Source organism: Phocoena phocoena, chromosome 16 (assembly GCF_963924675.1).
Source record: "Phocoena phocoena chromosome 16, mPhoPho1.1, whole genome shotgun sequence".
Taxonomy (NCBI): domain Eukaryota; kingdom Metazoa; phylum Chordata; class Mammalia; order Artiodactyla; family Phocoenidae; genus Phocoena; species Phocoena phocoena.
Genome location: NC_089234.1, coordinates 16,499,144 through 16,525,732, shown reverse-complemented (window position 1 = coordinate 16,525,732; position 26,589 = coordinate 16,499,144). Strand labels below are relative to the sequence as shown.

Genomic DNA, 26,589 nt, shown 5'->3' with positions numbered 1-26,589 from the left:
AAGAATGGCCAGACTCTGGGAGGCCCCGCGCTGCCCCAGGCCGACACACTCAGCCTGTGTTATTCTGATCTGACAGCGTCTTTTGATTCTGCCGCCTCGATACCTGTTATCCCAGGATCACAGCTTTGCTGGAAGAGCGGCCGCCTATTCTATTACAACCAGGGGCCTCCAACCCCTGCCAACAAGCCTGGGTTTAGGAAACAGCATCTCCGTGATGCATGCAAAGGGCACACATCCAAGGGAAACAGACGTGTTGGGGTCTACAGCCTCACACACAAAGGAGCGGATTGTGTTTGGACCAGATGGACTACAATTGCAGCATCTTTCTAAACGGCAGAAAGCAGAGAAAGCACCACTTTGTCTCCAAACTTACACTGCTCTGAATGGCTAAGGAGAGGTGTCCAAAGAACAAACAGAGCAGGTGTCTACACCCGCGGGGCCAGGGCACCGGCAACACTGCTCTGGCCGTAACCCAGCACCTGACTGAGGTCTCTGGAGCCATGCCCAGCATTAGGATTTGAGAGCTAGAAGGACCACAGGCATCGGCTAGCACAGCTCCAGCCCCATTTTACAGCTGGGAAACTGAGGCCCAGCGAGGAAAGTGGCTCAAAGTCACACATGTCGCTTGTCCCACTCTCAATCCATGGTTCTTTCCACTCCAGCCTCCCTTCCTGGGACATTTTTTTTTTTTTTAACAAATAAAATCCCGTTTGGACACAGATCATTTTACAGAAACAGGCACACACCACACGAACCGCTGGTTCACTTACATCGCTCAGATGCAGCGCGTTGAGGCGGGCTCTAGTGAAATCGGGGTGGTCGGGGACCAGGGTGTATCTGTGCCGGGATTCGGCATCCCCTGACCTGTACAGGCGCTGTGGGGAAGAAGGCTCACAGTAAATGGAAAACCCGCACTTGCTGCAGCCAAGGTGAAGAAGGGGCCGATTCCCTTTCCTGCCCCTCCCTCGCCCAGGGCACAGAAGCCCATGGAGAGCATCCCTCCAGAAGCCACCCAGGAAGGGAGGGGCCCATGTGGCCAGGGTCAGGCGGTGGCGGGGTTGTTTTTTTTTTTTCTTTTAAGAAGATGTTGGGGGTAGGAGTTTATTAATTAATTAATTAATTTTTGGCTGTGTTGGGTCTTCGTTTCTGTGGGAGGGCTTTCTCTAGTTGTGGCAAGCGGGGGCCACTCTTCATCGTCGTGCGCGGGCCTCTCACTATGGCGGCCCCGCGGCCTCTCTTGTTGCGGAGCACAGGCTCCAGACGCGCAGGCTCAGTAATTGTGGCTCACGGGCCTAGTCGCTCCGTGGCATGTGGGATCCTCCCAGACCAGGGCTCGAACCCATGTCTCCTGCATTGGCAGGCAGATTCTCAACCACTGCGCCGCCAGGGAAGCCCCCGGGGTTGGTTTTAAATAAACCCTGCTTAAAATATTCATCAAGATTTGCCCCAAAAGGGTCACAAACCATCACCCTGGCTGGCTGTACCTGTGTGTTTCACTAACAGTAAAAGTGGGTGGATATTTCAGAGAACCTTTGCAACCGGTCATTGCTCAAGCTTTTTACTAGTGACAAGATGCCTTCATACCTCTGCTACTTAACCCTAATAGTAATAATAAAAAGACACAACAGCTAAAAAGTCTTAGATGCCTTAATATCTGTTCAGAAGTGTCAAGTTTTCACAGTCCACCCTGTGTCCCAAGAAGACACAATTTTAAAACTCAAGCTTGGGCTTCCCTGGTGGCGCAGTGGTTGAGAGTCCGCCTGCCGATGCAGGGAACACGGGTTCGTGCCCCGGTCCGGGAGGATCTCACATGCCGCAGAGCAGCTGGGCCCGTGAGCCATGGCCGCTGAGCCTGCGCGTCCGGAGCCTGTGCTCTGCAACGGGCGAGGCCACAACAGCGAGAGGCCCGCACACCGCAAAAAAACAAAAACAAAAACAAAAACAAACCTCAAGCTTTATCTTAGTTGCTATTTTTAGGGCAGCGATCTAAGAATTGCAAACAATTTTAGGAAGCGGTTGAGTCTCATCCAGTTTTAGAGAGGAAATATAATATTTAATATTCCAACCCTTTCCCAAATTCAATTTGGGTTTTGCAAATGTCAACTGGTCAGTACAACATTTGGGCTCTGTGAACATGGGGCAGCTTTGTCAGTGTGCAAAATCCAATCCCTGGACAATTTCAGAGAAAAAAATATATATGTAACTTCCTATTCTTTGAAATTAATACAGAGAGAAGAAATGGGGCTAAATCATATAGAGAGTAAAAGCAGAAAGAAGCTTTTGATATAGCCGTTTTGTTTTGTTTTGTTTTCCTAATTGGCTTATGCTAAGCTTTTAACTCCATTATCATTTATCAACAATTAAGATGTATCTGATCTAGTGTTCGGTAAGGAATCGTCAATAATACTTAGTATTACTATTGTTATGATTATGAGTCAAACTAGAGACATTTATTGAGGACTTACTATGTTCCGATACTTGCTAAAAGCTTCACGTACTTTTATTTATTTAACCCTCATTTAATTCACTCAATCTTACGAAATGGTTGCTATTATTACCCTCCTTTCAAATAAGGGAACCGGAGTTAGAAGACATTAGAAAACTGACCCAAGATCGCCCGGGGAAGGGACAAAAGGTTTGCCCTCACATCTTAAGCACTGACCACTGCACAGCACTACCCACTCCTGGGCCTGGGATGAGTGAAGAGAAAACACCCACCTCATTGCAATGCATGTAGCTGTTCTTGGCATGAACTAGGTCTGGAGAGTCAACCACCGTGGTGAATTTGATAGTGTCTGGTTTTTTACGGTATTTGGTCTATAAGAGAAGGACCAAGATTCTCATGAAACAATCAAACACCATGCACTTTTCTGAGTGCAGCTTCACCCCATCTACTCAGTACCAAATGTGCCAATGACGTGATTGGAAAACACGTCTCTCTTCTTGGTGGGCACCTCACCAGCATACGGAAGAGATCCAAGCTGCCTCTGTGATAAGGAACATTTTCCGGGTATTTACATTCTTGAAAAGAGAGGCTGCAAAATGCCACAGCTTATCACAATAAAGGAATTCAATAAAGGGAGGGATCCAGCAACAAGGTGGCCCTGCTCAGACCCTATAAAAGTAGGTTCTGTCATTAAGGAACTGAAGAAAGCTGTGGCACCCTCAACGAGCTCCCAGGGCAAGACTCTCTAGGTCATCAATACGGCGGGGAGTTCAGTGAACGTAACCATCTCTGTGCAACTTTTCACAGCCTCTGAAGTCAGACGACCCCCAGACACTGGACTCTGTGAGTAAACTCAGGAGATGGGTGGCAAACCCTCTCCCTGCCTCCCCAAAGATAATGGGCCAGCTTAGATCACAATTGTACATTAACGCCTCTCTTGAGAATCTTCTAATGCATCACCCCTCTTTCACTGCCCGACTGGAACATGCCTTTAACTCCCCCGCAAGTGAATTCACTGGGAGGGAAATCTTGTTCTGTCTCGGGATTTGGCTGAAAATGGCCCCAGAGAAATATCAGGAGTCCAGTGGCCATGGGGCCCTCTTGGGATCTCCAGTCCATCTGCAGTTTCCCTCGTCAGGAGGACATAAACGCCAGGTTGCGTCTGTGGTAGAGTCAGATTAATGGTACCTCGCTGATGAGCTCTCCGGCTTTCTTTGCACTCTCTATCTGTGGGGAACTCAGCGCCAGCCATCCTGTCCCCTTCATGCCCATCAGGTCTGATCTGTAGTGCAACTGCAGGAAGAAAATCATTGGCTTTTATCAGGAGAGGGTCGAAGACTGTGGGGCGTTTGTAAAAATGCTTCATCGCAACATTTCAACATCTTCATTGAGGTGCGTTCTGCATGTCATCGAGTCAAACTGTTTGAGTTTGTGCACTCTGTCCAGAATCAAATAACGGGTCCAGTGTACGATACAGGAAGGTCCCACCCGTAAACTGGCTGGATTTGAAGCAGAAGGTACTGACCTGCGGGAACGATCCCTAAGAACGACCTGAGATATACACCCCAGCCCACACATCAGCCCCCGTCATTTTGTTTCATTCTGGCAGTGAGGCGATTGACCGCCTGCCTAAACAGAAACGTTTTTATACACTTTCAGTTGATCAAAGGGCTTTGAGCTCTGGATCAAACCTGCTGTGACTCGGAGCAAATCTCTGTACCAAAATGTGACTCAGTTTCTCTCTGTGATACCTGAAGGTCATGACAACCCCTCTGTTCTCATGAAAACACCTGAGAGTCCTGAGGGGTAAAAGCCACTCTATGTGTTAGATTTGTTTTTTTCTTGCGGTGGTGGGGGGGAGGGGAAGACGATTACAGCGGGACTCTCAAAACTGGAACAAACCTGGCTACACCTGGCGAATGGCGTGCAAGCCATTTTACTCTTTCTATGCCTCGGTTTACCCCTTCTCCTGCTTCTACTCATGATTTGCTTATATTGCACAAATGGGCTTAAGGTTTATCCACCTTCTTCCTTTTAAGGACTCAAAAGAGCAGGAGTACAGCATCGATTCTGGGGAGAAAATAGTAAGTGCGGTTTTAAGACAATGGGTCCGTAGTAGGTACTGACCATGTAACCTGCAGCCTTTAACACCTGTGTATATAAAAGGGAAACTTAAGGCATCAAATGAACTCAGTTCTGACATTTTCAAAACAAAACAAAAGACAGTGGGTCTGATTAGGAGTCCCCTAAAATGATAAATCTAATTACCATTCTTTGATTTGCCCACCATTACCTACGATGAGACAGTTGCTTTTCTTCCTCTCCGTATGGAAATTAGGCATTTTTAAAGGTGGAAGGAGACTCTCTAAGGAAATCTGAAATTTGGATCTAAACGAAGTTGCTAGCCTTTCTCTAATTTAGATATAAGCTCTGCTGTAACGCAAAACACCCACTCCTGAAATCAGCCTTTTCGGCCTTTTTAGTTTTCTTTCATTTCAGGAATCACAGTGCCCCTCACAGCTGGCCTCAAAGAGGGTCCGTTTCTGATCTACTGTCTGCTGGTTGAGGCCCCTGTGCAAATTCCACTCTGCTTTCCAACTGGTGCAGGGAGACATCACTCAGGTCCCAGAGCACGTTTCAAAACCCCATGTCAGGGAGATTGCTTTTTATACCGCGATCTTTCAGTCTACACCGGCAAAGCTTTTGCCTTCCACTCTGATAAAGAACAGAGAAAATTGGATAAATTTCTAAGTTAGAGAGAATCATCCTACAGGGCCTCTTCACAGCCAGGCCTTGCTCCTTTCATAAGTGAGATGAAGCGGGGGAGCACGCTTTCAACTTGCCTTTTGTGGAGCTGAACAGTGCGAGCGCAGGTGAGTCAGAAGGCAAGACGCAGGTTCCCCAAAGATCTGACTGCGCCTTAGACTCTCTTATAAATGAATTGTCTATTGATATTTCTGCTCCCAGCCCAGCTTTGACTATTCACGCAGACCCTAAAAACAACACGCCTGCCCCAGACTTCACGATAAAACAGGGAGAGAGAGGAGGGGAGTCGAGGAGAATCGGCCCAAAGACCGTTTCAAAGAAGGATTCTAAGATAATAAGAGACCTTCTCAGGATGCCCAGCTGAATTTGGCTTCCCCGCATGGCAGCCTCACTATTTGCCCTTGTATATATGAAGGCCTAGAAGCCACCTTCGGAGCAGTCCCACGTGGGGTTTCCCGGCACCCCTATCCTGGAGCACAGTGCAGCAGACACACGAGCTGCAGCTTTCAGCCCCTGAGTTCTAACAGGAATGACATAAGCAGGTGCACCCAGGAGGCGGCCAGGGGAAGGGGTATATTCGTCATATTAAAAAGAATCACCATAACCACTACCTTGCACAGGGTGTGGTTTGCTTTAGACTCATTATCTCATTCAGCCCTTGCGCCATTCTCAAAGGACGAGCTCTTATTCCCATCTACAGAACAATGTCGGGGTTTAAATGTTTGTTCGGATTCTCAGAAGAGTCACCAGCTGCTGTCCTGTGGGGATGCTGCATGGGTGGTCCTTAAGAGAACACTCGGGAGCCAGGGCACCTGGGTTCCTAATCTAGCCACCAGGGGGAGCCAGAGAGCACCGAACCCAGAGTCGGGAGCCCAGAGCCCCACTTTGCCTCTTACTAGCCGTATGGTCTTGAGCAAATCATTTCCCTGCCGGCTTATGACCCTAAGCAAGTTACTGAAGATTACAGGTGCCTTAGTTACCGCAACTGTAAAAATGGGAGTAATGCCAGTACTTACCTAGATACTACATGACATGGTTCGCGCAAGATATTTAAACAAACGCCTGACCCAGGATAAGCATTCCATACCTTTTAGGTATTCTTATTGTTGTTGTTGTTTGTGATGGTGGGGAAACTGAAGCTAGGAGAGCTTAAGGAGTCTCCTGAGGCTGGGTAGCCATAAAGGGCGGGGCCAGGACCGTCCCTTTGTCCCTGCTTGTTCTTTGCAGGATGCCCTGCAGCCCCTGCGTGAGATCACGGAAGGGAGTGTGCACTGGCAGATTGGGAAAGACTAAGAGGTGACTGAACCAGCACCGATTCGTGGTGGAGCGTGGCCTGGGCGGAGCACACGTCTCAGATACATCCCTGAGGTTAGCGTGACTTGAGCAATCACGGCCTTGAGGACCTTCTCCCCAGGGGTGAGCCCCTAGTCCCACAGCATTCTTTCTGGCCTGGGCGGAAGAGGACAGGAGAAACGGCTGAAGGCTACTGAGGGCTACTGTTCCTACCCTACATTCTGCTGAACTGAGTGAGCTCGTATTAAGCCTCTGTCTCCTTTTCGCTATAACATAACCACATGGAATTGGACTTTCAGCGATGACTCTGAGAAGACTAAAGCCTCAGAACCATCTGTGGACACTGTGCGGGGCTACTGTTCACAGCACCTTAGAGTCCAAGACCCCCCAGTTTAACAAACCTGAAGTTTCAAAACAATGCATGAAGCACAACACAGTCATTTTTCAATTAGGCAATAATTTCTCAGCACACGTCATTCTAATACATCTGCCTTTTGGTAAAATGTCAGTCTAAGATTGCCAACTAGCGTTTCTTGGGAAGGATCCTCTGTCTTAGTTTGTTCTTCCTCTTCGGCTTTTTTTTTTTTTCTTTTTTTTAGTGTTAGACTATCCTTTCTTTTCAGAAGTAACAGTGATATAAATGGTAGCCTGAGGGAGGATTTGGTTTTTGGTATTGTTCCTTACTTAGTTAAATAGTCTGACATTATGTTGATGCCAGCATTTTAAAAAACATTAATCTATGAATCCTGAAATCTGAGATCACCAATTAAATCAAACCTCTTTGCTTTTCCAGTGGAGACATGGAGGCCTAGAAAGCCAAGTGGCCGTGGAAGGACTGCCAGTGAGTGACGAAGTTGAGCTTCCAGCTTGGGCCCCGACCTCTCCCCGGTGGCCTCTGTAACTTCCTCAGGACCTGTCCTGTCCCAGGAGGTTTCTCTTCTCCCCAGGAATAGGCCACCGACAAGAGGGTCCCGGGCTGGGCACCAAGTCATGCTATGAGTTCTTCGTGGACCTCAGGGTGGCCTTCTAGCAAGCGGAGGGCTTTCTAAGTGGGTCCTGGGCTGTGCTTCAGTGACCACGTGCCCTGAGTGGGGACCGATAAACTCACCCTGCTCTACACTCTGCTGGTTGGTGCCCAACACGACACTGCAGTTCCAGCAAATCTCGAGGCATAATTAGATGACCCTGACGTTCATTAAGTCACATCATCGGTTTCACAATCAATCATCCGTTAGGTGTTTACAACAGAACCAAACTAGAAGCAGCCGCTTCTCTGAAGGCCCCCAGAGTCGGAAGGCTTGGTGGAGAACATAGCCCGAAATGCTCACACCCACTGGCGTGTTCCTGCAGACAAGGCACCGTGCTCAGTGCATCATATAGACCAGCCCTCAACTGAGAACCAGGTTCTCAGTCGGGTGCAGATTTGTCCCCCGGTGCATTTGGCAATATTTGGAGACATTTTTGATTGTCACGCTAAGGGGGTGCTGTGGGATGTAGAGGGTAGAGGCCAGGGACACTGCAGTGCACAGGACAGGACCCCGCGACAAAGCATCCGGCCCCAAAGGTCAAAAGGGCCTCCTGAGCTGGGAAACCCTGATATGGATGATAAGGACTGATGTGACCACAGTCCCTTGAGTTCTGCTCTAACGTGAGAGCGCCTTCCTCCTAGGGGAGCCACGGGGCTGGGGAGACGATACAGGGACGCCCGTGTGGTGCAGAGCCTGCCACGCGCACGCGCCCGGTAAGTGCTGACCGTGACCACATTTTCACCGCGGCCCCGGCCCGGCTGAGGGAGCCGAGGCTTGGAGGGGCCTGGGACTGACTCCAGAGCCTTCCACCACGGGGGCAGTGGCTGGTGCTACCCACCTACAGGCTTGATGACCTTGCGTGGGCCAGGACCTCCTCTCTCTGGGCCTCAGCGTCCACACCTGCCTCGTAGGAAGCGTGACTCCCCTGCACCGGGTGGCAGGAGGGTTGGGAGTGTGGGCCCTGGAGCCAGTCCTGCCTCGGCCCCTCCCACGCGACCTCGCCTGTGAAACAGGAGCAGCAACGGCCCCCACCCCAAAGTGCGGTAGCGAGGGTGCCAGTACTGGCAAAGCAGCCAGTGAGTGTCAGCTCTGGGGGCAATTCTTCTCCTCGCCTCACCACCACGCCTACTGCACACAGTCTAGCCCTGAGCCTCTGTCTCGGACCCCATCCCCATCCCCTGCGACAGCCTCTTCACCCACCCACACACTTGCTTCACTCCAGCCTCAAATACGCTGAGGCTGCTGCCCCTCAGGGGCTTTGTTCAAATGTCACTTTTGCAGTGAGAGCTACCCTGACCCCCATTTTAAGTCGCACACACACACTCACACCCCCCTGCCCAACTTCCCTGCTCTGTTGGTCTCCATCTGGCATACTACACGCCTCACTTATACTTTATCTCCCTCCCACAGAACGGAAGCTCCATGACCCCGGGAGTTTTTAGACTCTTTTGTTGACTGTTGTATTTTTAGACTCTTTTGTTGACTGCGGTATCCCCAGGGCCTTGAGGGATGCCTGCTACATAGTAGGTGCTCAACAAATATTTGTTGATTGATTGAATAATTCCAACCATTCCAACCTAGATGGCACAGACCAAGCAAATCATTTGGGGGATCCGAAAGGCTAAGGAAGAAGCAGAGATTTACACGCAGGCCTGGTGGGAGGAGGAAGGTCGGGGACTGATGTGTGATCCACGGACCCCCCCCCCCCACCCCTACCTCACTCTGCAGGGCGTGAGCTTTCTTGGCCCAGGCCATCTTCAGGTCCTCGGGCAGTGCCGTGAATTCGTGGCACCGTGTCCTGTAGTCGCGGTCGCTGGCCAGGGCCTGGGCCTTCCTGGCGTGGACCAGGGGCACCATGTCCATGGGCAGGTGGCACTGGGCTCTGTTGCCCGCCGCCTCCCTCCTGTACTGAAGCTCACTCTGCAGCCGGCCCATCCGCTGGCAGTGCTGGAGCCGGGGGTCGTCTCTCACACTCTGGGCCCCGATCAGCCTCCCTCGCTCCTTCACAAAGTCGTGCCTGTAGAGAAACTGGAAGGAGGGGGACCAGGCAGTCAGGGGCTGGCATTTGGGACGCTTACATTCCATTTATGCGTTTTCCTTGCAGACTGTAAGAAAATCACCTGTTCTTACACTAGGAGGAGATGATTATAAGAAAAACCACAGTGAGGCTGGCCTGAGAGCACGGCTTCCTCCCTGGGGGAGAAACACTGCTCCCTTCCTCCCATCTAATTAAAACCAGATCTTTAGAACCAAAGTGAGGGGCCCACTCCCCTTACTTGTCCTGTGCCCAAAAGGAATTTATCAAAAAGCGTAAAAGAGAAACTTGTGCTTTATCCCCTTGCACTTGGTAAAAACATCAAACCCCAAAGACAGGATCCATTTATTTGAAGTCTACATTTTCTGCGATTTGTTTGTGGGAAACAGAAAGTCACCTTCATGTCCCAAAGCTATGGATGCTATCAACAGAGTGGCTGAAACACAGCTGAAAATGCTACCGCCGACGCGGGAAACGACAGAGAAGCAGAATCACAATCTCGACCGCGAGTTCTCTTTCTAATTCTGGGTGGAGCTAGAAAACGGACAGTTCACACATTACGGGGAGATCGTTGCCTAGACACTGCAATTAGAAATAAATCGTAATCTTCTTCCTGCTAGAGACTTTTGCCTGCATTTAGCTTCTGATTAACAGGGCCTTTCTTTCCCTCTCTCCGTCAAAGAATCTCATTCGTGACTAATATATTCTGCAGGTGACATCCTGTCTCACATGGTGGTAGATTTGCTTTAATTCAGGAAAATCAGCCGTAGACATTGTTTTACATGAAGTTAACAGAAATTAGGCCGGATGGAAGGTCGTATCATTCAACTCACATCACTGGCTATATCTCCAGAGACCCGAGCCGCCTGGAAGGGGAGGGCGTCTATTGTCAGCTTGTAGCCTTGAACACGGAGATTCCGCCAAGACTCCTTGTATTTTGCCTACGGTAGGAACACATGTAGATCTTCTTTAAAAAAAAAAAAAATTACATGACTCAAAGAACAAATGCTACCCCCTTTTATTTGTAGTGTGGTGTTCCAGAATCAATTCCTGACAAGCAAAAGCTTTCGATTTTGCAAAGAAAATCTCATTAGCACCCTCTCGGAAGTGGGCTCTGACACGCAGGTATCAACACATCTGTGTAAGGTATATTTCACATGAGTGTCTACAGGATACATTGTTTAAAGTTTCTGTGAAAGTCACCAGGGTCACTGTTAGGTCCCGTCACAGACACAGACACATGTGGCCCTGGAGCACATCTCAACCTCAGCAACGGGAAAGGCTTACATCACTCAGGTTGGCTGCGTTTGTTTTCGCTCGGACAAACTCGGGCAGGCCCAGGGTCACTGTGTACTGGTGTCTCGCGTCCTCGCCTGCTGCTTTATAGAGGCGCTGGGCAGGGGAAAAAAAAAAAAAAAAGGCAAGAAGGTAAGTGCTGTGCATTTCTGCAGGGCTGGAGTTCCCTCCTTTGCAATTGGGAAATACGTTTGTAAAAGGCCATTCGCTGTGTCATGGGTACACCTTCAGCCTGGAGAAGATGTTTTTTTTCAATAGAGATAGTCCTTCATGAGTCAAATTGAGTGCTGTGAAAGGAATGGGGACAAAACTGCAAGTTGCTTGTGATGGGGCTCAGGACATGTTACCCCAAAATATGGTACCTTGGCATAGTGCGTATTTTAAGCTGAAGGAACCTGGAAGCAGCAGGAGATGGAAGACCTCTCTCTGACCTTCTCCCCTCCTGTGGGAGCTGCCCTCCCTCTGACACAGGGAAGGAACAAGCTCATCTCTGACCTCGGAAGGACCGAGAGGCATTTGAGCAAACAGACCTCGCTAAGTGTCCCCCAGTTCCCTGCCCTTAGCTCACCCCCTTTTGCCCTACACATTTTCCCACGACTGTCCACTCTTCATCAAACCTAGAATAAAAACGCTCAGGTTTAACCGTCCCTCCCTCCTGGACTCCATTTCCTTGTGAAGACTCCTGCACCACCTAAAGCCTATATTATATACATTTGTATGCTTTTCTCTTGTTAATCTATCTTTTGTTACAGAGCCCCAGCCGACAACCTAAGATGGGTAAAAGAAAACATATTTTCCCCCTTCCCTATACTTTGCTCAATAATAGGCCGAGGGAAGAAAAACACCTTTAAGAATACTATCGTGGTTCTTCCCATTGCAGACTTTTTTTTTTTTTGCTGAGGACACAGTGTAAAGACAATACTAAGATCTGGGAAATTTAGGAGAAGCTCTGCCGGTTGGAAGGGAGGTTCCCAAACCCCAGTCTGCATCCTTTACTAAAATCCCGGGATCCTCCCATGGGCAGACTCACACCACTGCCGCGCGGCACGGCCTCAGCCGTTGTGAAAGCATCTGCTCTCATGATTAGAACTGGATCTGTGGTTGCTGAGTCCTCCAGGGCCCAGAGGCCACTGCAGGAGGCACTGTTACCCCTCAGCACCCCAACGACAAAGCAGGCGAGAAAGGTTCAGTGGGAATTTTAACTTGATCATGTCACGCTACACAGCCCTTTGGATTTTCTTATCCCAAGCTTGGAACTAATGTGTAAATACCCAAATCTCCACTGACTTTGAAAAGTCAGAGTCAGGAGGAGAATTTTAAAAACGAAATTTCATTCTCTGCCAAGCTCACTCGATATTTCAAACTTGTCAGAGGGCCACTAAGAAGACGTAGAGCTGGAATGATGATTTTATGGAGTGAGATTCTTTCCCCTGGGACCCACCCCTCTGCTAGAATATTAAAATGATAATTGGGTAAGTGGTGAGTGAGAAGAGGAAGCAGAGAACTAAGAAGTTTGGCAAACATCACACTGTATCACTGTCCCCGGACAACCACAAATCTTTCCCGTCATCATCATCAGAATGACAGCGGAGAAATGATTAGCCAACATGTGCCCAGCCAGAAGAGACGAATGGCAGACCAGCACGTCTCCAACTTTGACGTGCACAGGAAACCCGTGAGGATCTTGTTAGATGACCGTGTGGATTCGGTGGGTCTGGGGTGGGGCCTGAGGTTTGGTATTTCTAACAAGCTCCCAGGGGATGCTGATGCCGTCGGTCCGTGACCACATTTGGGGGGGGCGAGACGACAGACTAAACCAGATTTCCTCCTGGGCCTTTATTCCTTCTGGAAACTGCTGAGGCTCCATCTAATGACATTCTTTTCTTTCCATGCAAACACCCATCCTTCCCGCGACCCCCGCCAATCCCACAAATAGTCACACATATTTTTTTAGCCATCCAGCAGTTTTTAAAAAGCCCATCCCAAAGCCGTCCGAAGATTTTACCTCGTTTGTAATCTGGTTGCTGAGTTTTGCATGAGTGAGGCTGGGAGTGTCTGTCACGGCCGTGTACTTGAATGACTGGGGATGCTGACGATATTTACTCTGAGCTCACACACAAGAGGCAATAAGAAGACAAGGTAAGATGCAAAAGCAGCAGAAGAACGTGCTCATTAAGCACTGGCTATAAAACCTCGTTTTGCAAAGGCTGCTAGTCTGTGGCCCAGAATCCAGTCCGTCCCCTGCTCTTGTGACCTCAGAACCCAGTGGGATGAAGCAGCAGAGAGGAGAGGACGGATGGAATCAGATACTTATCAATGGGAAAGGGAGATCTAGTCCTTTGCTACGAATGTGAACACGACTATAGAAATTCACGTTTTGCTCCCAAATTTCCTTTGCTCGCTGGAAACCCTGGGCTCCTCAGCTTTGGCGGGGGTGGGGGGGGGGTACCAGAAACAACCGTGCGGCTTAAAATAATCCACATGCCTGTATGCCACTCCAGGGGATGGGATTCAGGAAATCGTCAGTGGGCTCTGTACTTTGTTTAAGTTCCAAAGGGGATTCTGATGCACCATGAGGTTTAGAAACCACTCGCTTTAGAGATTTCATTGGAAAAGCAAAGCACAAAATTAAATCTCAACTCCCACAGTGAGGCCAATTCCGCTTGCTCAGAGCTTCTAATCAATGCGTAAGCCATTCTGAGGCACCCGGGCTGGATGCTGATCGCCTTTTGCTTGCGGTGCCTTCCATTATGCCTATCTACCGTGAATGGAAATCCCAGAGCCCTCCCAGGGGTGGGCAAGATTCCTCAGGGAGTTCAAAGAGCTTAGAATTCCAGACTTCGGTAATTTACCAAGAAGTTATCACCAAGCTTATAGCCACCATTTCATATACAGCCGCCAGAGAAGCACAGGGCTTAGATTAGCGCTGACCCTCAGAAAAACCAAATGAGAGAGGTCTGCGCATTCCCATTTGACTGATTAAGAGGTTGAGGCTCAGAGAGGGCAGGTGACTGACTGGCTTGAGGTCACACAGCAAATGAGTACTGGCCTGGAATTTCAGTCACTACATGTGTCTCCAAAGCCCGCCCTCTTTTCATTGTACCACAAGCCACTCTTCAAAGGGACCCTAGGAAAGTACATCTTAGGATCCAGCAAATAATTCTTATATGTTAATGTAGGAACTGGCTCGAGATCTGCAAAGCTATCTTAAACGGCATCCAGTCTGAATGGAGAAGGGAGTAAGGAGAGAGGCTGGGTGAGCTACCACTGCTAACAGTGTAGCATCTAACTGGCTTTAGTAAGAAACAAACAGATTGTTGTGTAACCTCTACCGTGGAATATACTTGACACCCCCAACCCGTCCTGGTCTCTGGTTACCTCACTGATGAGTTCAGATGCTCTCTTTCTCCCTTCAATGTCTAACGTGCCTGGAATGACACAGGCAACGCCTCGCATGAAGTTCAGGTCCGACCGGTACAAATTCTACAAGGAACAACACGAGGAATCAGAAGAGCCAAGCTCGCAGAATGAGGAAGGACCCACAACAGACAGCATCGTAATCAGAACTCAAGGCCAAGGCAGTCTCTCCAGATACATCACACTCAGCAAATACACACACGCTTCTTACTTAAATGCTCATTAGGGAGACAAAAATGTAGGTCAGAAGAAAATAATTCTGCTGTCACTTGTCTCCGTAGCTGTTAGAGGGATGCTTGGCGGATTTTTATTTTAATGTGGGCTATCAAAAAATAAACGCTGGAGCGGATTGTGGTTAGAAAGTCAGCTGTCTTGGGGCAAGTGTGGAAATGGTTTAATGGGTCTTCAAAACAAAACCCAGCAGCAGAAGGCGGCATTAATTAATCATGGGTTAAGAAAGAACTAATAAATGAATCCAGAATAATCTGGCGAAGGCCCGAGTCTGTGTGGGTGGAGGCGGTGTGTGTACCTGAGGGGTCTGGGCTGACAGTTTAAAGGGGGCCCCAAGTTCGCTCCCCTTCGGCCACCGAGGCGCCCCGGTGCGTGCTGCCTTCCAATTGCTATGGCAACGAGAGGCAGGGGAAGCCAGGGCTCTGCTCAAGTGACAAACGGGCCCTTGAGCTGAGCGTGGCTGCTCCCTCGTTCCTCCACCTGCTGTCGGGTTCCTGACAGTTTACGTCACTTAGTAAACGCTGTACACAGGCGGAAAACTCCAGTGGACAACAGTAACCCGGATCTGAGCACCGCTCAGCTCTCAGGCTCTGCCAAACCAGAAAGCGGGTTTTGGGGGGGCTGTTTTATTTTCCAGCAGAGGCCGGTTACTTGCAAATCTCCCGGCACGGAAACGTGGTGGCAAGCTGGGAGATGAGGCGGGTACCAAAAAGGAGGCTGCTGCCTGTTGGGAAGACACCTTCTGTATCTCCTTGGGAGTGAGGAAATCCTCCAACGCTTCCCAACGCTCCCGGGCCTGCCTGCTTCAGAAAACAGGTGGCATGAGCTAGAAATGCCCTCATTGGGGTGGGGGTGGGGGGCGTGAAGGCCTCCAAGACCCCTTGGGAGGACTCAGGAAGGGTCTCTGGGACCCTTATTTCCCTGCCCTCTGCCCAACACTCCCCTCTGCCCGAAGTGGGTCAGTTCCAAAGGGGCTCTGAGCAACTCTCCCAGCAGACCTCAGGCCTCTTCCGAAGTTGGGTGGCCCGGGAACATACGATGCACCAAGAAGAACCCCCAGCTCAAGCTGGGGCCAGAGGCAACACCGTTGGCAAGTCTTGAACATGCAAAACCATAAGCCTTGAAAGCGTCTTCCTTGGACACCATCCGAGTCCCAGCACCCACTTTCTCATTTATAGTTTTATGATCTTGCACGAGCTATTTAACTTCTTTGAGACTCACTATAGCTTCTCTGTAGAATGGGGATAAAGAGTACCGATCTAGGGTCATTTGGAGGATTAAATGAGATAATGCCTGAAAACACAATGCTCGGAATTCAGCAGAAGTACTCAATAAACTGCTGTCGTTGCTGTTAACAGATTCGTGCAATTGTGCTTATGAAGAGCTAGGCAGGAACAAGCAGGGTAGGTGCTTTAAAAGAAAACCCAGGTACGGGGTTCCTCATCTCCGGAAGCCCCACTGAGCCATCAGCAGTTTGTGGGTCACTGCCTCACGGTCAGATTTAAGAGGAAAAGAGCCTGGAGAGAGAGGCCCGGTCCCCTTACCTCACTCTGCAACCTGTGAGCTTTCTTGGCACAGCTGAGCCTCAGGTCCTCGGCCAAGGAAGTATACTGGGGGAGTGGGTGTCTGTAGTCCTGGTCGCTGGCCAGGGTCTGAGCCTTCTTGGCATGCACCAGTGTTACCATGTCCAGTGGCAGATGGAACTGTGCCTTTGAGTGTTCAAAGTCTTTCCTGTAATTCACCTAGATGGGCAGACAGATCAAGAGCAGCTATTTCAAAGCCGCCATTTGCATCGGGACCATGAGGGAGAGCAATGCGACGTGATTGTCCCAGGTGAGCCCAGGAGGCTTTCCTGGCAGGGCCAGGGCTCCTTTCTTGCAGCGACTGGCTTAACAAGCAGGGCTCGTCTCCAGGTCCTGCCACTCACCATCTCCAGCTCTTGGATGATCAAGGCCCATGGTTCCCCTACTTGGGGAAAATACGGAAGTTCAAGGGACAGATATAATGTCAGTGGTTCCCTTGCTCAAGTCCTTCGATCTTCCCATTTTCCAGAGGCAAGAAGACACATGGCTAAGCCGTCGCCCGCTCCACACGCTTTCTCCCCATCACCCTCTCAAGTTCAGACTGAGACACCAGGGGCTCTCCTCTCATGCTAGGTAACGGAGAGCTTCTTCAAACATCATATGACATCCCAGTAAATCTGGGAGCCAGGAGCAGTGGGCAGATGCTTGAAAAGCCAGTTCTGAGGGGTGGGTATTCCCGACAGCCCAACATGCATCCTGAGGGAGGAAGGGAGAGGCCCATTTCCAGACCTCAGGCTCTGCCCCAGTCCTCGGAGGAGCGTTTGATGGTCCACAAAGCTCACTCTGGGCTTTCTGGGGAGTCAGATACATAAGCGCCGCCTCTTCCTCCACCCTTCCCACTGCCCTCCAAGCTCCAGCCACTCGTCCCTAACCTCCGACCCCCACCTCCGCGCACCCTCCCCACCCCTAGCATACAGCCAGGGACAATTCATGTCCAATCCCGCCCCAGTACCGAAAGCGGAGAGAAGTGTTAGAAACAGGGAAACTGAGGCAGAGAACAAAAGAGACGAGAACGTGTGAAACCGTGGAAAGAGCACGCGATGGCGAGCTGGCTGCGCGTTCTAGTCTGGCCCTTGCAAGCTGACCTTGGGCAAGGGATTGAGACACTCAGAGTCTAGGTTTCCTTATCAGTAACCAGGATGAACAAGTGATGCTCCTAGAAATAAGCTGATGATTAAATGAGACACTGCATGTAAAATGCTTAGTCCTCTGCTACATGTTGGACACATATTCGATTTCATCACAGCCATTAGCCAACTCACGTATGGGCAAGGAGATACTGTATACACACATGTGCCAGCACCCAGGGGATCAAATCAAGGGGTGCAAACTCAGATGCCACCAGAGACCAGACAGGTAGCATAAATGAGTGAAGGAGGAAGGCGGGGGGCGGAGGGGTTGGCTGCATGACTAGGAGAGTACAGATCCCTTCTAAATGGGGCTCTCAGTAATCAACTTCAACAGTAGCCTTGAGGAATCCAGGTCTGGCTTCTGCACAGAAGTCTCAAACTTTTATGTAAAGTTTTCCGTTTTGCAAGGTTTGCGATTAATTCGCTCTGCAGACCCAACAGAACACCTCTGCAGTCCAAATCCAGCCCACAGGCCCCCATGTGTGGTCACTGGTCAAAATCCTAGAATGTCCAGCCTGGAAGGGAGCTAAGGGGTCAAGTAGTCCTATCTCTCACTTGACTGAGGAAGAAGCTGAAACCCAGAGGGGCCAAGGGACCTGACCACGCCACCTAGCTAGCTAGGACAGAGCCAGTACCCTCAACCGGAAGGACACAGGATATCTGTCGGCTGTGCGTCATTAGGTGGGGGGCCCCCAGCTCCACTGCGTTCTCTCCCACTTACTTGGCTCTGCAGAGAGCTCGCGTACACTGAATGCGCAAGGCTGATATCATCTTCCAAGCTCCGGGAGCCGAGCATCTGCCCTTTCATTTTCTCAAATGCCTCTTTGTATTTGTACTAAAGGGAAAGAGAGCGGGAGAGAGTAACAGCTCGAGGACAAGGGACACGGAATGGAAGAGGTGGGTATTGGGTGAAAATGTTTTGTTCTTTTGACAGTAACTGGGTGAGTTAAAAGAAAAGGCGCGGGAGTCGTCAAAAGGCCTATTCTTTCATATGCAAGCCTCCCAATGACTAAAGGGCTGGGATATGAAATGGCAGGACATGAGAGCGCTTGGGCCGCCCACACTGGAGGAAGGTGGGTACATTGTTAACAGTCTCTTCACGTGGACTTGCTTTAGGAAAGCGCTTGGTGGAGGGTGCATTTCATCTGCCGGGGGTCCATATTTACAGTCCAGCATCAGCTTTGTACCCTGGCTGGGGGATTTTTGCTGTTGTTGTAAGGCATGTTCCTTCTCACAGTCAGTTGGGAGAGCAGAGGATGTTATCCACAGGCAAAAGAAGGCAGGGGTGAGGGGCAAAGGGAATAAAAATTGGTGAGTATTAAACATTGTCCTAGGAATGGAGGTGGAGGCTTACATCACTTATGATTTCACCAGAGGCCTTTGCCGCCTGGAACGGAATGGCATCCAATCTCAGTTTATAGCCACCGTCTCGAAGTTTGCTCCAGGATTCCTTGTAACGCGTCTGTCGAGAAGATGTACACCAATAAAGACCCTCCCGTGACCTGGTGGTTTCCAGAACTCCCATTATCAAAACGAGAATCTGGTTTCTTGTGGAGTTTTTTTCCCCCAGTGAGAGATCACTGTGGCTTAGCAAAAACCAACAAAGTGTTGGATCCTGCCTTATGTCCACCCCTGGAGGGGAGAGCCATGGGGGTGGGTTTAAAAAGCAAGAGCTTTGGAGTCAGAACCAGATCGCTCTGAGCAGCAGTTGATGGGAAGAAGCAGGCATGAGGTGCGTGGGCACAGCTCTTGATGGAGAATAAAGATGAACGACTGTCTCTACTGAAGAAGAGGAAAGCGGGTGCTGATAGGGAGGATGGAAGGGAAGAGTTAAGTCTCCCAAGTCTCTCTTTGGCTGGATGTCTATATTCCGATGCTCCCATATTCCAGCCCCTCAGTACAAATGTCCTTTGCACTCAGGAAGTTTTCCTAGTCTCATCCTTATCAATGAGCTTGAATCTTCTGCAGGACCAGCTACATAATTTGCAGGGCCCAGTGCAAAGGAAAACATAGGGCCCCTTGTTCAGAAATCTCAACAAATTTCAACATGGTGACAGCAGAGCATTAAACCAAGTGTGGAAGAACAGGACGCTTCTGAGCATGGGATGCAGTACAACTGTGCAGGTCCCTGAACCTCCAGTAATTAAAACCAGCCCCCGCCCCCTCCATCAGCCTCACCTCACTGATATTCATGGCATTCAGCTTGGCCAGCAGGACTTCCGGGAGATCCGCTGTCTGTGTGTAATGATGCTTTATGTTTTCTCCTTGTTCCCTGTATAACCTCTGTGGATGGAGAGAGGTTTTGCATTAAACCCAGAAGCCTCCCCCATACAGCCGTCAGCCAAGTCACACTCCAGGAGACAAGGGCACTGCAGCTGCCATCTCAGCACAGAGACAAGATCTTGGGCGCCCTGCCTCTCCCTGGCTCGTACGGCTAAGCGCGGTGACATGTACTTCATTCCCTCCGGAGTTCTAGTTCCCAGCCCAGAACATGACAGGCTGAAACTTCCCTCTCAGTTAATACTCCACTTGTAGCACACTGCTGAGATGGGTGTCAAATGAGAAAATGATGGCTGGTTAACATCTAGTAATTTCGTTATTAACTATAAGCTAGGAAAGGACATCAAAATTCAGCAGGCACAAGAGAAAATGGCTCTTCCACAGGCGAGATTTTCTCTGGACCGTCTACCCTCCTCCCCTCCTGCCACCTCAAGGAATCTTGTGCTAATAAACGTTTCCTGGGTGGGTCTGGGGTGCTATTCATCTAGAACTCTTATCTGGGCTTATGATAATTCTAGTAGTTAGCAATGACACATGGAGTTGGCATCTGCCACCAGAGAAAGTTTCTAAACCAGGCTTTTCCATCCCAAATCTTATTAGATGTGTCCAAGTTTCTACGTATCACAGCAGTGCCCCCTAGAGTTGGTTAGGATAAGGAAAAAAGCAGCTATTTTCTTTTTTTTTTTTTCCATACAAAAGTTCTTGTTTGACCATCTGTGTTTCTCAGAATTAAATTTGCTTCTGAAGGGGTGATGGTCAAGAAATTATACATTTCTAAACCCGTAAGTTTGTAAATCATCCCATAACATATTCTGACAGGCACTCAAGCCATCTCAGAATGCCTGTCGAATAAGGCCCAACAGGAATAATCTGGTCAATTGGGAAGCAAGGGAGACATTTTGAAAGCCCTCCCCACCAAGTTTTGTCAATTTCCCTCATGGCAAGTTAAATGGTCTGAAGATATTTAAAAGGCACGTCCACCCTGCGCAATGACCTGGGGGCCCCTCTCAGTAGAACCAGCCGACCAGGGCTAATCCATGTCTTAACATGAATTTTTAGAGGACCTCATCATTCCGTCTAGTTTACAAGGAACCCTGCGCTGGGAGGGCAAAAGGCCAGATCTTGGCTTCATTTTATAAAGGGAGTATGGGAAATGGCTCGAAAGTTAGTCTAATGTACATAAATCAGACCCAAATCCTTTTCAAAGTCTTTGGGAGAATTCGGAAAGCAAGAATTCCTGCCGTGTGTCCCAAGAAGCCCTAGGCATTCTAATTCCTAGGTGTTATAATTACCAAGAATTTCGCCCAGAAGTCCCATGTCCGAAAACAATGCTTCAAAACAAAAGGAGAGGGGAAAAGACCTCGACCACAGACAAATCCTGGAGACATGCAAATGGGGAGGAGTGAAAGCATGGGGCAGTGGGGTGGTGGAGCCCTCCTTGGTATCCTAAGAGCAGCAGTAACACCCATCTACATCCCGATGAGGAGGCCCCGCCACTAAGGTGAGCCCTCAACAAAGGATAAGAAGCTCCTTCATCCTTAGAACAACAGAAGGAGCAAGCCAAGAACCCCTGGGCTTCAATCGCAGGGTTGAAAGAAGAGCCCACTCTTAGAGTCATAATGTATATACATTATCGCTTACATCCACTGCTTGGGTGTAACTAATTCTGGCCTGGACCATCTCCGGAGTGTCTTTAATACTGGTAAACTTCAAAGCATCTGGATGCTGACGGTACTTCTTCTGTTGAGCAGAAAAAGATCAAAGCTGTGAATTTTGTGCTGTTCTTTCATGCCATTTGAAAGAGAAAATCATAGGTTGTCTGAGATTAGAGTGAATTTGTGAACATAATTATTATTCGGCTTCCTCCATCTTTATATCCTAGGTGCCTTCAGGTTAATATTTGTTTCAATTTAAGAATAACCTCGTGTCAATTAACATTAAAGGATTTCTACCTGGTGCAAAGAAAACATCTCAAAATTAGGTTATACCAGTAAAATACTAGAGGATACACACTTAGTAAAGGATTTTTTTATATAGCCTTCAAATACTGTCTTGCAGTTGTTTACATATTTTAGTTCGGGTCTCCCAAGCAAGAAAGAACACTCACAGTTACATTTATCAGTTGAAGCTTTCTATTTTCCTTCCACAGAAGAATTGGGCAGAGACTACCAGAGTCAAAACCCTTGCATTTAAGTCAGTGACTGTACATTATCTAATCACTTTAGAAACCGGTTCAGTTAACATACACAATAATTCTATAAGGGTTATAAGAAAAAGGGTGCTATTATTGAAAGGAGTCATCATACAGTTTGAAAGAGGCTGAGTAAAACAAAAAAAAAATTACAAGAAATACAAATGCTAACAAAGTCCTAGATACCCAATTTTGAAGTATTCTGAAAATTATGCTTCAATTCATTCCTTTTTTTTTTTTTAAATTACAGTTCCAGTAGACTGAAAACAGTGGCTATCTTAACGGGATTATGAAGTATATCTTTTCTCCAATCAAACAATTATTTTAGAAACACTTCCTTATTTATTGGGTTGGATATTTGTATACTGGGTTGTCTTAAGAAGACAGTTCAATATCCAGCTGAATTTGACCCATCAACTGTTTTTGTAAATAAAGATTTATTAGAACACAGTCGTGCCCATTCATTTACGTATTGTCTATGGCTGCATCATGCTACAATGGTAGAGGTGAGCAGTTACAACAGAAGCAGTGTGGCCCACAAAATGAAAAATATTTACCATCAGGTCCTTTGCAAAAAAAGGTTTGCTAACTCCTGCTTTAAATGACAGGTGTGTGTGCATTTGTGGCTCTTTCACGGTGCCTGGCATTCTGTCTGAAAATTTAGAGGCCAATCCAATTTGACACTAAACTGGAAATGTGCCAAACTGGAATGAGATGGTTGGGAAAAGTTGCTGCAAGATGTCTTGCCTTCCTGAAGTTTGAGGACTAAGTATAAAGCACGGAAGATAAGCAAATCTGTTGAATAAGTTTGCAAAATGTGGTAGAAGATTAAGACCACCATGGGACAAATGGTTCCAAAAAGATCCCTTGGATGCCAGACTTTGATGCATGAAGGAATCATCTCGAAGTCTAAGTGATGTGTATAATGGGAAGCGGTACCATTAGCATCTAGTGCGTAGAGGCCAGGGATGCTGCCAAACATCCCACAAGGCCCAGGACAGCCCCACCGCACAGAATTATCAAAACGTCCACAGGGCCAAGGTTGAGAAACCCTGATCTAATCTTTAAAAGATCTGCTCAGGGATACTGCCCTAAAATGCGAGGAAAGGGCTCCTTTCATAAGTCTTCAGGTCCAGCGAGGGTGGCTGCAAGTAGACGGGAGTGAGATTCAAATAGAAATGAGACCCTCCAACAAAAAAGAACCAGAACCGTGTCACGTGTTCGACACCACATGAATATTCAAAAACTGTTTACACTGCCTGCTGCAGAAAGAAAGAGGGAGAAAACGTGCGTGAAGTCACAAAAGGGCTTTCTAGGTGCAATAAATGTATCTTTTTATCATCTGTCCCGTGTTGCGTCATTAAAAAGGTAAGTTGGTGGGTAGCAATTGAGCTCTGTTTGATTGTCATTATTATTCATAATATCATTTGTCACCCACTTTGTTTTGGCCAGGGCTCTCTGGGCCCCTACTGGGGTGTGTTTGGTATGTAGTTTCCCTCTAATTACCAGCCTTAGTCTGGGTTTTGAGGCCTTTCATGTAGCTTTGCCTTCTTCTTTGCCTTTTGAGTGGAAATTATTTTAATTTTATACAGAAATGCCGCACGCCTAATGCAGCCAGGCCTGCTGCACGCTGTCAGGGAATCTCACCTCGCTAATGAGTTCTCCTGCCTTCTTCGCCTGCTCCACATTTAATGACCCGGTGGCGACCCAGCCCGTGCCTTTCATCCACTTCACATCTGCCCTGTATTGGTTCTGACAAAGGAGAAAGGAAAGAAAAAAAAAAAGGCAGGCCATTGTTGGTGTGCGGACATTTAAAGGGCTGTTAACAGCTCCCCAATGTCGCCTTGGTGCCAGCTGAGTCAAATTAGATGCCACTTTTGTCTTATCTATTTCTGCACAGTCACAGGTAGGGCTCCAAAATGTAAATTAATTTCCCGCTTAATTGGAGCCGCCCTGCTGCCAGCGGCTTTGGCCCCGCCCGACGCCATTGGGGGTGGGGCCGCAGGAGCCAAATGAGCCGCATCCCTCATTACAGGCCACGCAGACCTCCGGAAGAAGCCCGTCCTCGTTGTCTGCTTTGCCTGGTCTCTTGTTTAAAATGACATGCAGGGGAGAAGAAAATGAGAATTCACAACAGAACCCAGGTGGGGAGCTATTTGAGGGAATATCACAAGACATTCGAGGCTTCCCACGGTGCCAGTTCCTTCTTAGGAAGCTCGGTGCGGGGCGGGGGGTATTTCTCATTTTTTCCCTTGCCATTGAAGGAGTACTTTTAATGGAAAGCCATTTAAGTGGACACGTCTCTAAAACTAGCATATCACCTCTCGATCCGGAAAGAGCTCTACCTGGAAGGGTGTGTCTGCGCTGCCTCCACCCCACGCCCACGTGTGACAGTCTGGTTGCAACTGACCTGCCTGTTCGGTTCACCCACTTTCTCTTGCAAGAGTCAACCGAAGATGAAAGAATATAACGAGAAAGGGGAGAGGGTTGTTGACGACTAGCAAGGTGCCCTTTCTAAAAATGGGACTACCAACGTTAGAATGAGTACCAGGGATGCTCTCCCAGAGCAGGCCACAGTTAAGGTCACAAATACATGCCTCCCACCCCACTGTCGCCACCACCCTGCAAGAAAAAGAAATACGGAAAACATATGTAGATCAGAATTCCAAGAAGAAAGGAGTAACTGGATGATTTTGGGGGGTAGTATAGAATCTAAAATGGGCATAGTTTGAGTAAAAGTTAAAGCACTAGGAAGCTAAAATGTTTCCACTTAGGGATCCAGAAACAGGTATCTCAGAGAATAAACGACATCCTGAAGGGTTTGGGAAAACCCTGGCACCAACACCAGCACACACACACATAAACCCACACACAGAGCTTACATCACTCTGTAAACCGTAAGCCTTCTTGGCCCATTCCACTTTCATGTCTGTGGGCAAAGCTGTAAAGTGATGGGATGCCGTCTTGTAGCCTATGTCTGTGGCTAAGTGCTGAGCCTTGCGGGCATGCACGAGGTGGATCATGTCCAGGGGGAGGTGGCACTGGGATTTGGTGTCCTCGAATCCCTTCTTGTACTCCAGTTCACTCTGCAGCTTGGACATTTGCAGTGAGTGGCTCATTTGCGAATCCCCCTGGGCACCCTTAGCCCCAATGAGTTTCCCTCTGGACTTTTCATAGTTCTCCTTGTACTTCACCTAAATGAGAGGAAGAGAGCAGGGGTACATTAGCATCTCCTAAAGGAATTAAGTATCAAGCCATGCAAGAAGGTTAAAGCAAAGCCATACAACAGAATCCTATCAGAATTAGTGTCATAAAAAGCTTGCCTCCTTAGAACAACTGATGTATTTCCTTTGATCAAACAGTGAAAACAAATATTACTACTCATTATTTCCTTTTACACCTGGACTGCCAGAAAGCTCAGAGCTAAACTGAAAGTTCAGCTATAGAACAGTCTTCTCAATTTCCTGGTGAAATTCCATCTTGTCTCTATGTATTTCTGGGTTTATTTTTAAGTGGCCTGTTGCCTTCATGAAAGCCACTTTATAATCTTTTTTGGTAACAGTGAGAATATTATAAATAGAAAGTCATCACAAAATGAAAAAGACAACAACTGCTGTTTCAGAAAGAAGCTCAAATTAAAGACAACTGAGGTACATATAAATATTTAGGAGTTATGGGGAGCAAAAGGGAGCACATTGGCCTGAAAAAGCACTGGGCCAAAAGTAATGAGGATCCGAAAAAAGAATAAATATAAAAGTGTTTTGAAAACTGTAACAGAATACTGGCGTGTGGCATCATTTCAACATCATCATTACCGTGGCCTTCAGGAGACTTGGGCTCTACCCTCAAGTCTGCCAGCAAGAACAACGGTATTAATATCTGCCACAATTTATTGAACACTTACGATGAGCCAGGCACGGTATAAATCTGTGTCACTCAAAGTGCATCTGAAGACAAGTGCTGGTTTGTAAAATGTTACCAGTTGATAAGATAAGAGGCTTGTGTCATAACGGAAATCAACCACATTGCCAAGCCACTGTTTAGTTCAGCTGATATCTATATACATTTACGGATATATTTTCTGTATATATATGTACTATATATATATATATACACAATAGATACAGAATGTATATATATGTATATATATATATACATGTATATATATTGGGGGTTTTTCTGGAAGCAAGACTTTCTCGATGAAGGAAGCAGAGTTTGACTTACATTCTGTCCTAGGCTCCTCATCTCACATCAGACTCATAACAGACAGCACTGGACTACAGAACACTTAATGTACCTCAATTCATTTCATTTCCTCATAACCGTTTTGCAATTACCAATTTACCCATGAGTTAACTGAGATTTTGAAAGGTTAAACAACCTGCCCCAAATCACAAACTGGTAGGTGATGGAGTTGGGATTTTATCCCAAGTCTATCCGACACCAGAGCCTGTACTCTTAACCGTCAGCAGGCCTCTGCAACCTTAGAAAGTCATGGAATGTCTCTGGGCATCAGCTTATCTGTGAAATGAGTGATTTGGATTACCACTCACACAACTACTGCTCATAACAGTTACGACTTACCAAAAACCAGGGTGCAGCAGGCAGCGTACCAGACACTTCAACGATTATCACTGCAAGGTGGTCATATTTATCTACATCTTACACATTAGAACCCTGAGGCTCAGAGAGACTAAAAACCTGCCAGGACACTTTCAGACCCTCCCAGATGTAAATGTCAGGATTCGTGGTGTCGAGTACAAGCTGGGGACTGGCTTACCTCGCTGGCCAGGTCCCTCTTGGCTTTGGCTGCCAGGAAGGCCAAGGAGTCAAGACGCAGCTCAAACCCTTTGGCCTTCTGCTTTTCCCAGTTGCTCTTATACAGTTTCTAAG

At 48.1% G+C, this 26,589-nt stretch overlaps 1 protein-coding gene across 1 annotated transcript in view; it reads right to left on the bottom strand.

Annotated features, from left to right (window-relative positions):
• Nucleotides 1-26,589, bottom strand: part of NRAP (nebulin related anchoring protein) — a 69,616-nt gene that overhangs the window by 5,849 nt on the left and 37,178 nt on the right. Inside the window, 16 exon segments of the mRNA XM_065894071.1 lie at nt 771-875; nt 2,719-2,817; nt 3,635-3,739; nt 9,250-9,561; nt 10,402-10,509; nt 10,856-10,960; nt 12,870-12,968; nt 14,243-14,347; nt 16,057-16,254; nt 17,947-18,060; nt 18,580-18,687; nt 19,404-19,508; nt 21,147-21,245; nt 23,344-23,448; nt 24,579-24,890; nt 26,477-26,584. Coding sequence (XP_065750143.1) covers nt 771-875; nt 2,719-2,817; nt 3,635-3,739; nt 9,250-9,561; nt 10,402-10,509; nt 10,856-10,960; nt 12,870-12,968; nt 14,243-14,347; nt 16,057-16,254; nt 17,947-18,060; nt 18,580-18,687; nt 19,404-19,508; nt 21,147-21,245; nt 23,344-23,448; nt 24,579-24,890; nt 26,477-26,584 — 2,187 coding nt within the window.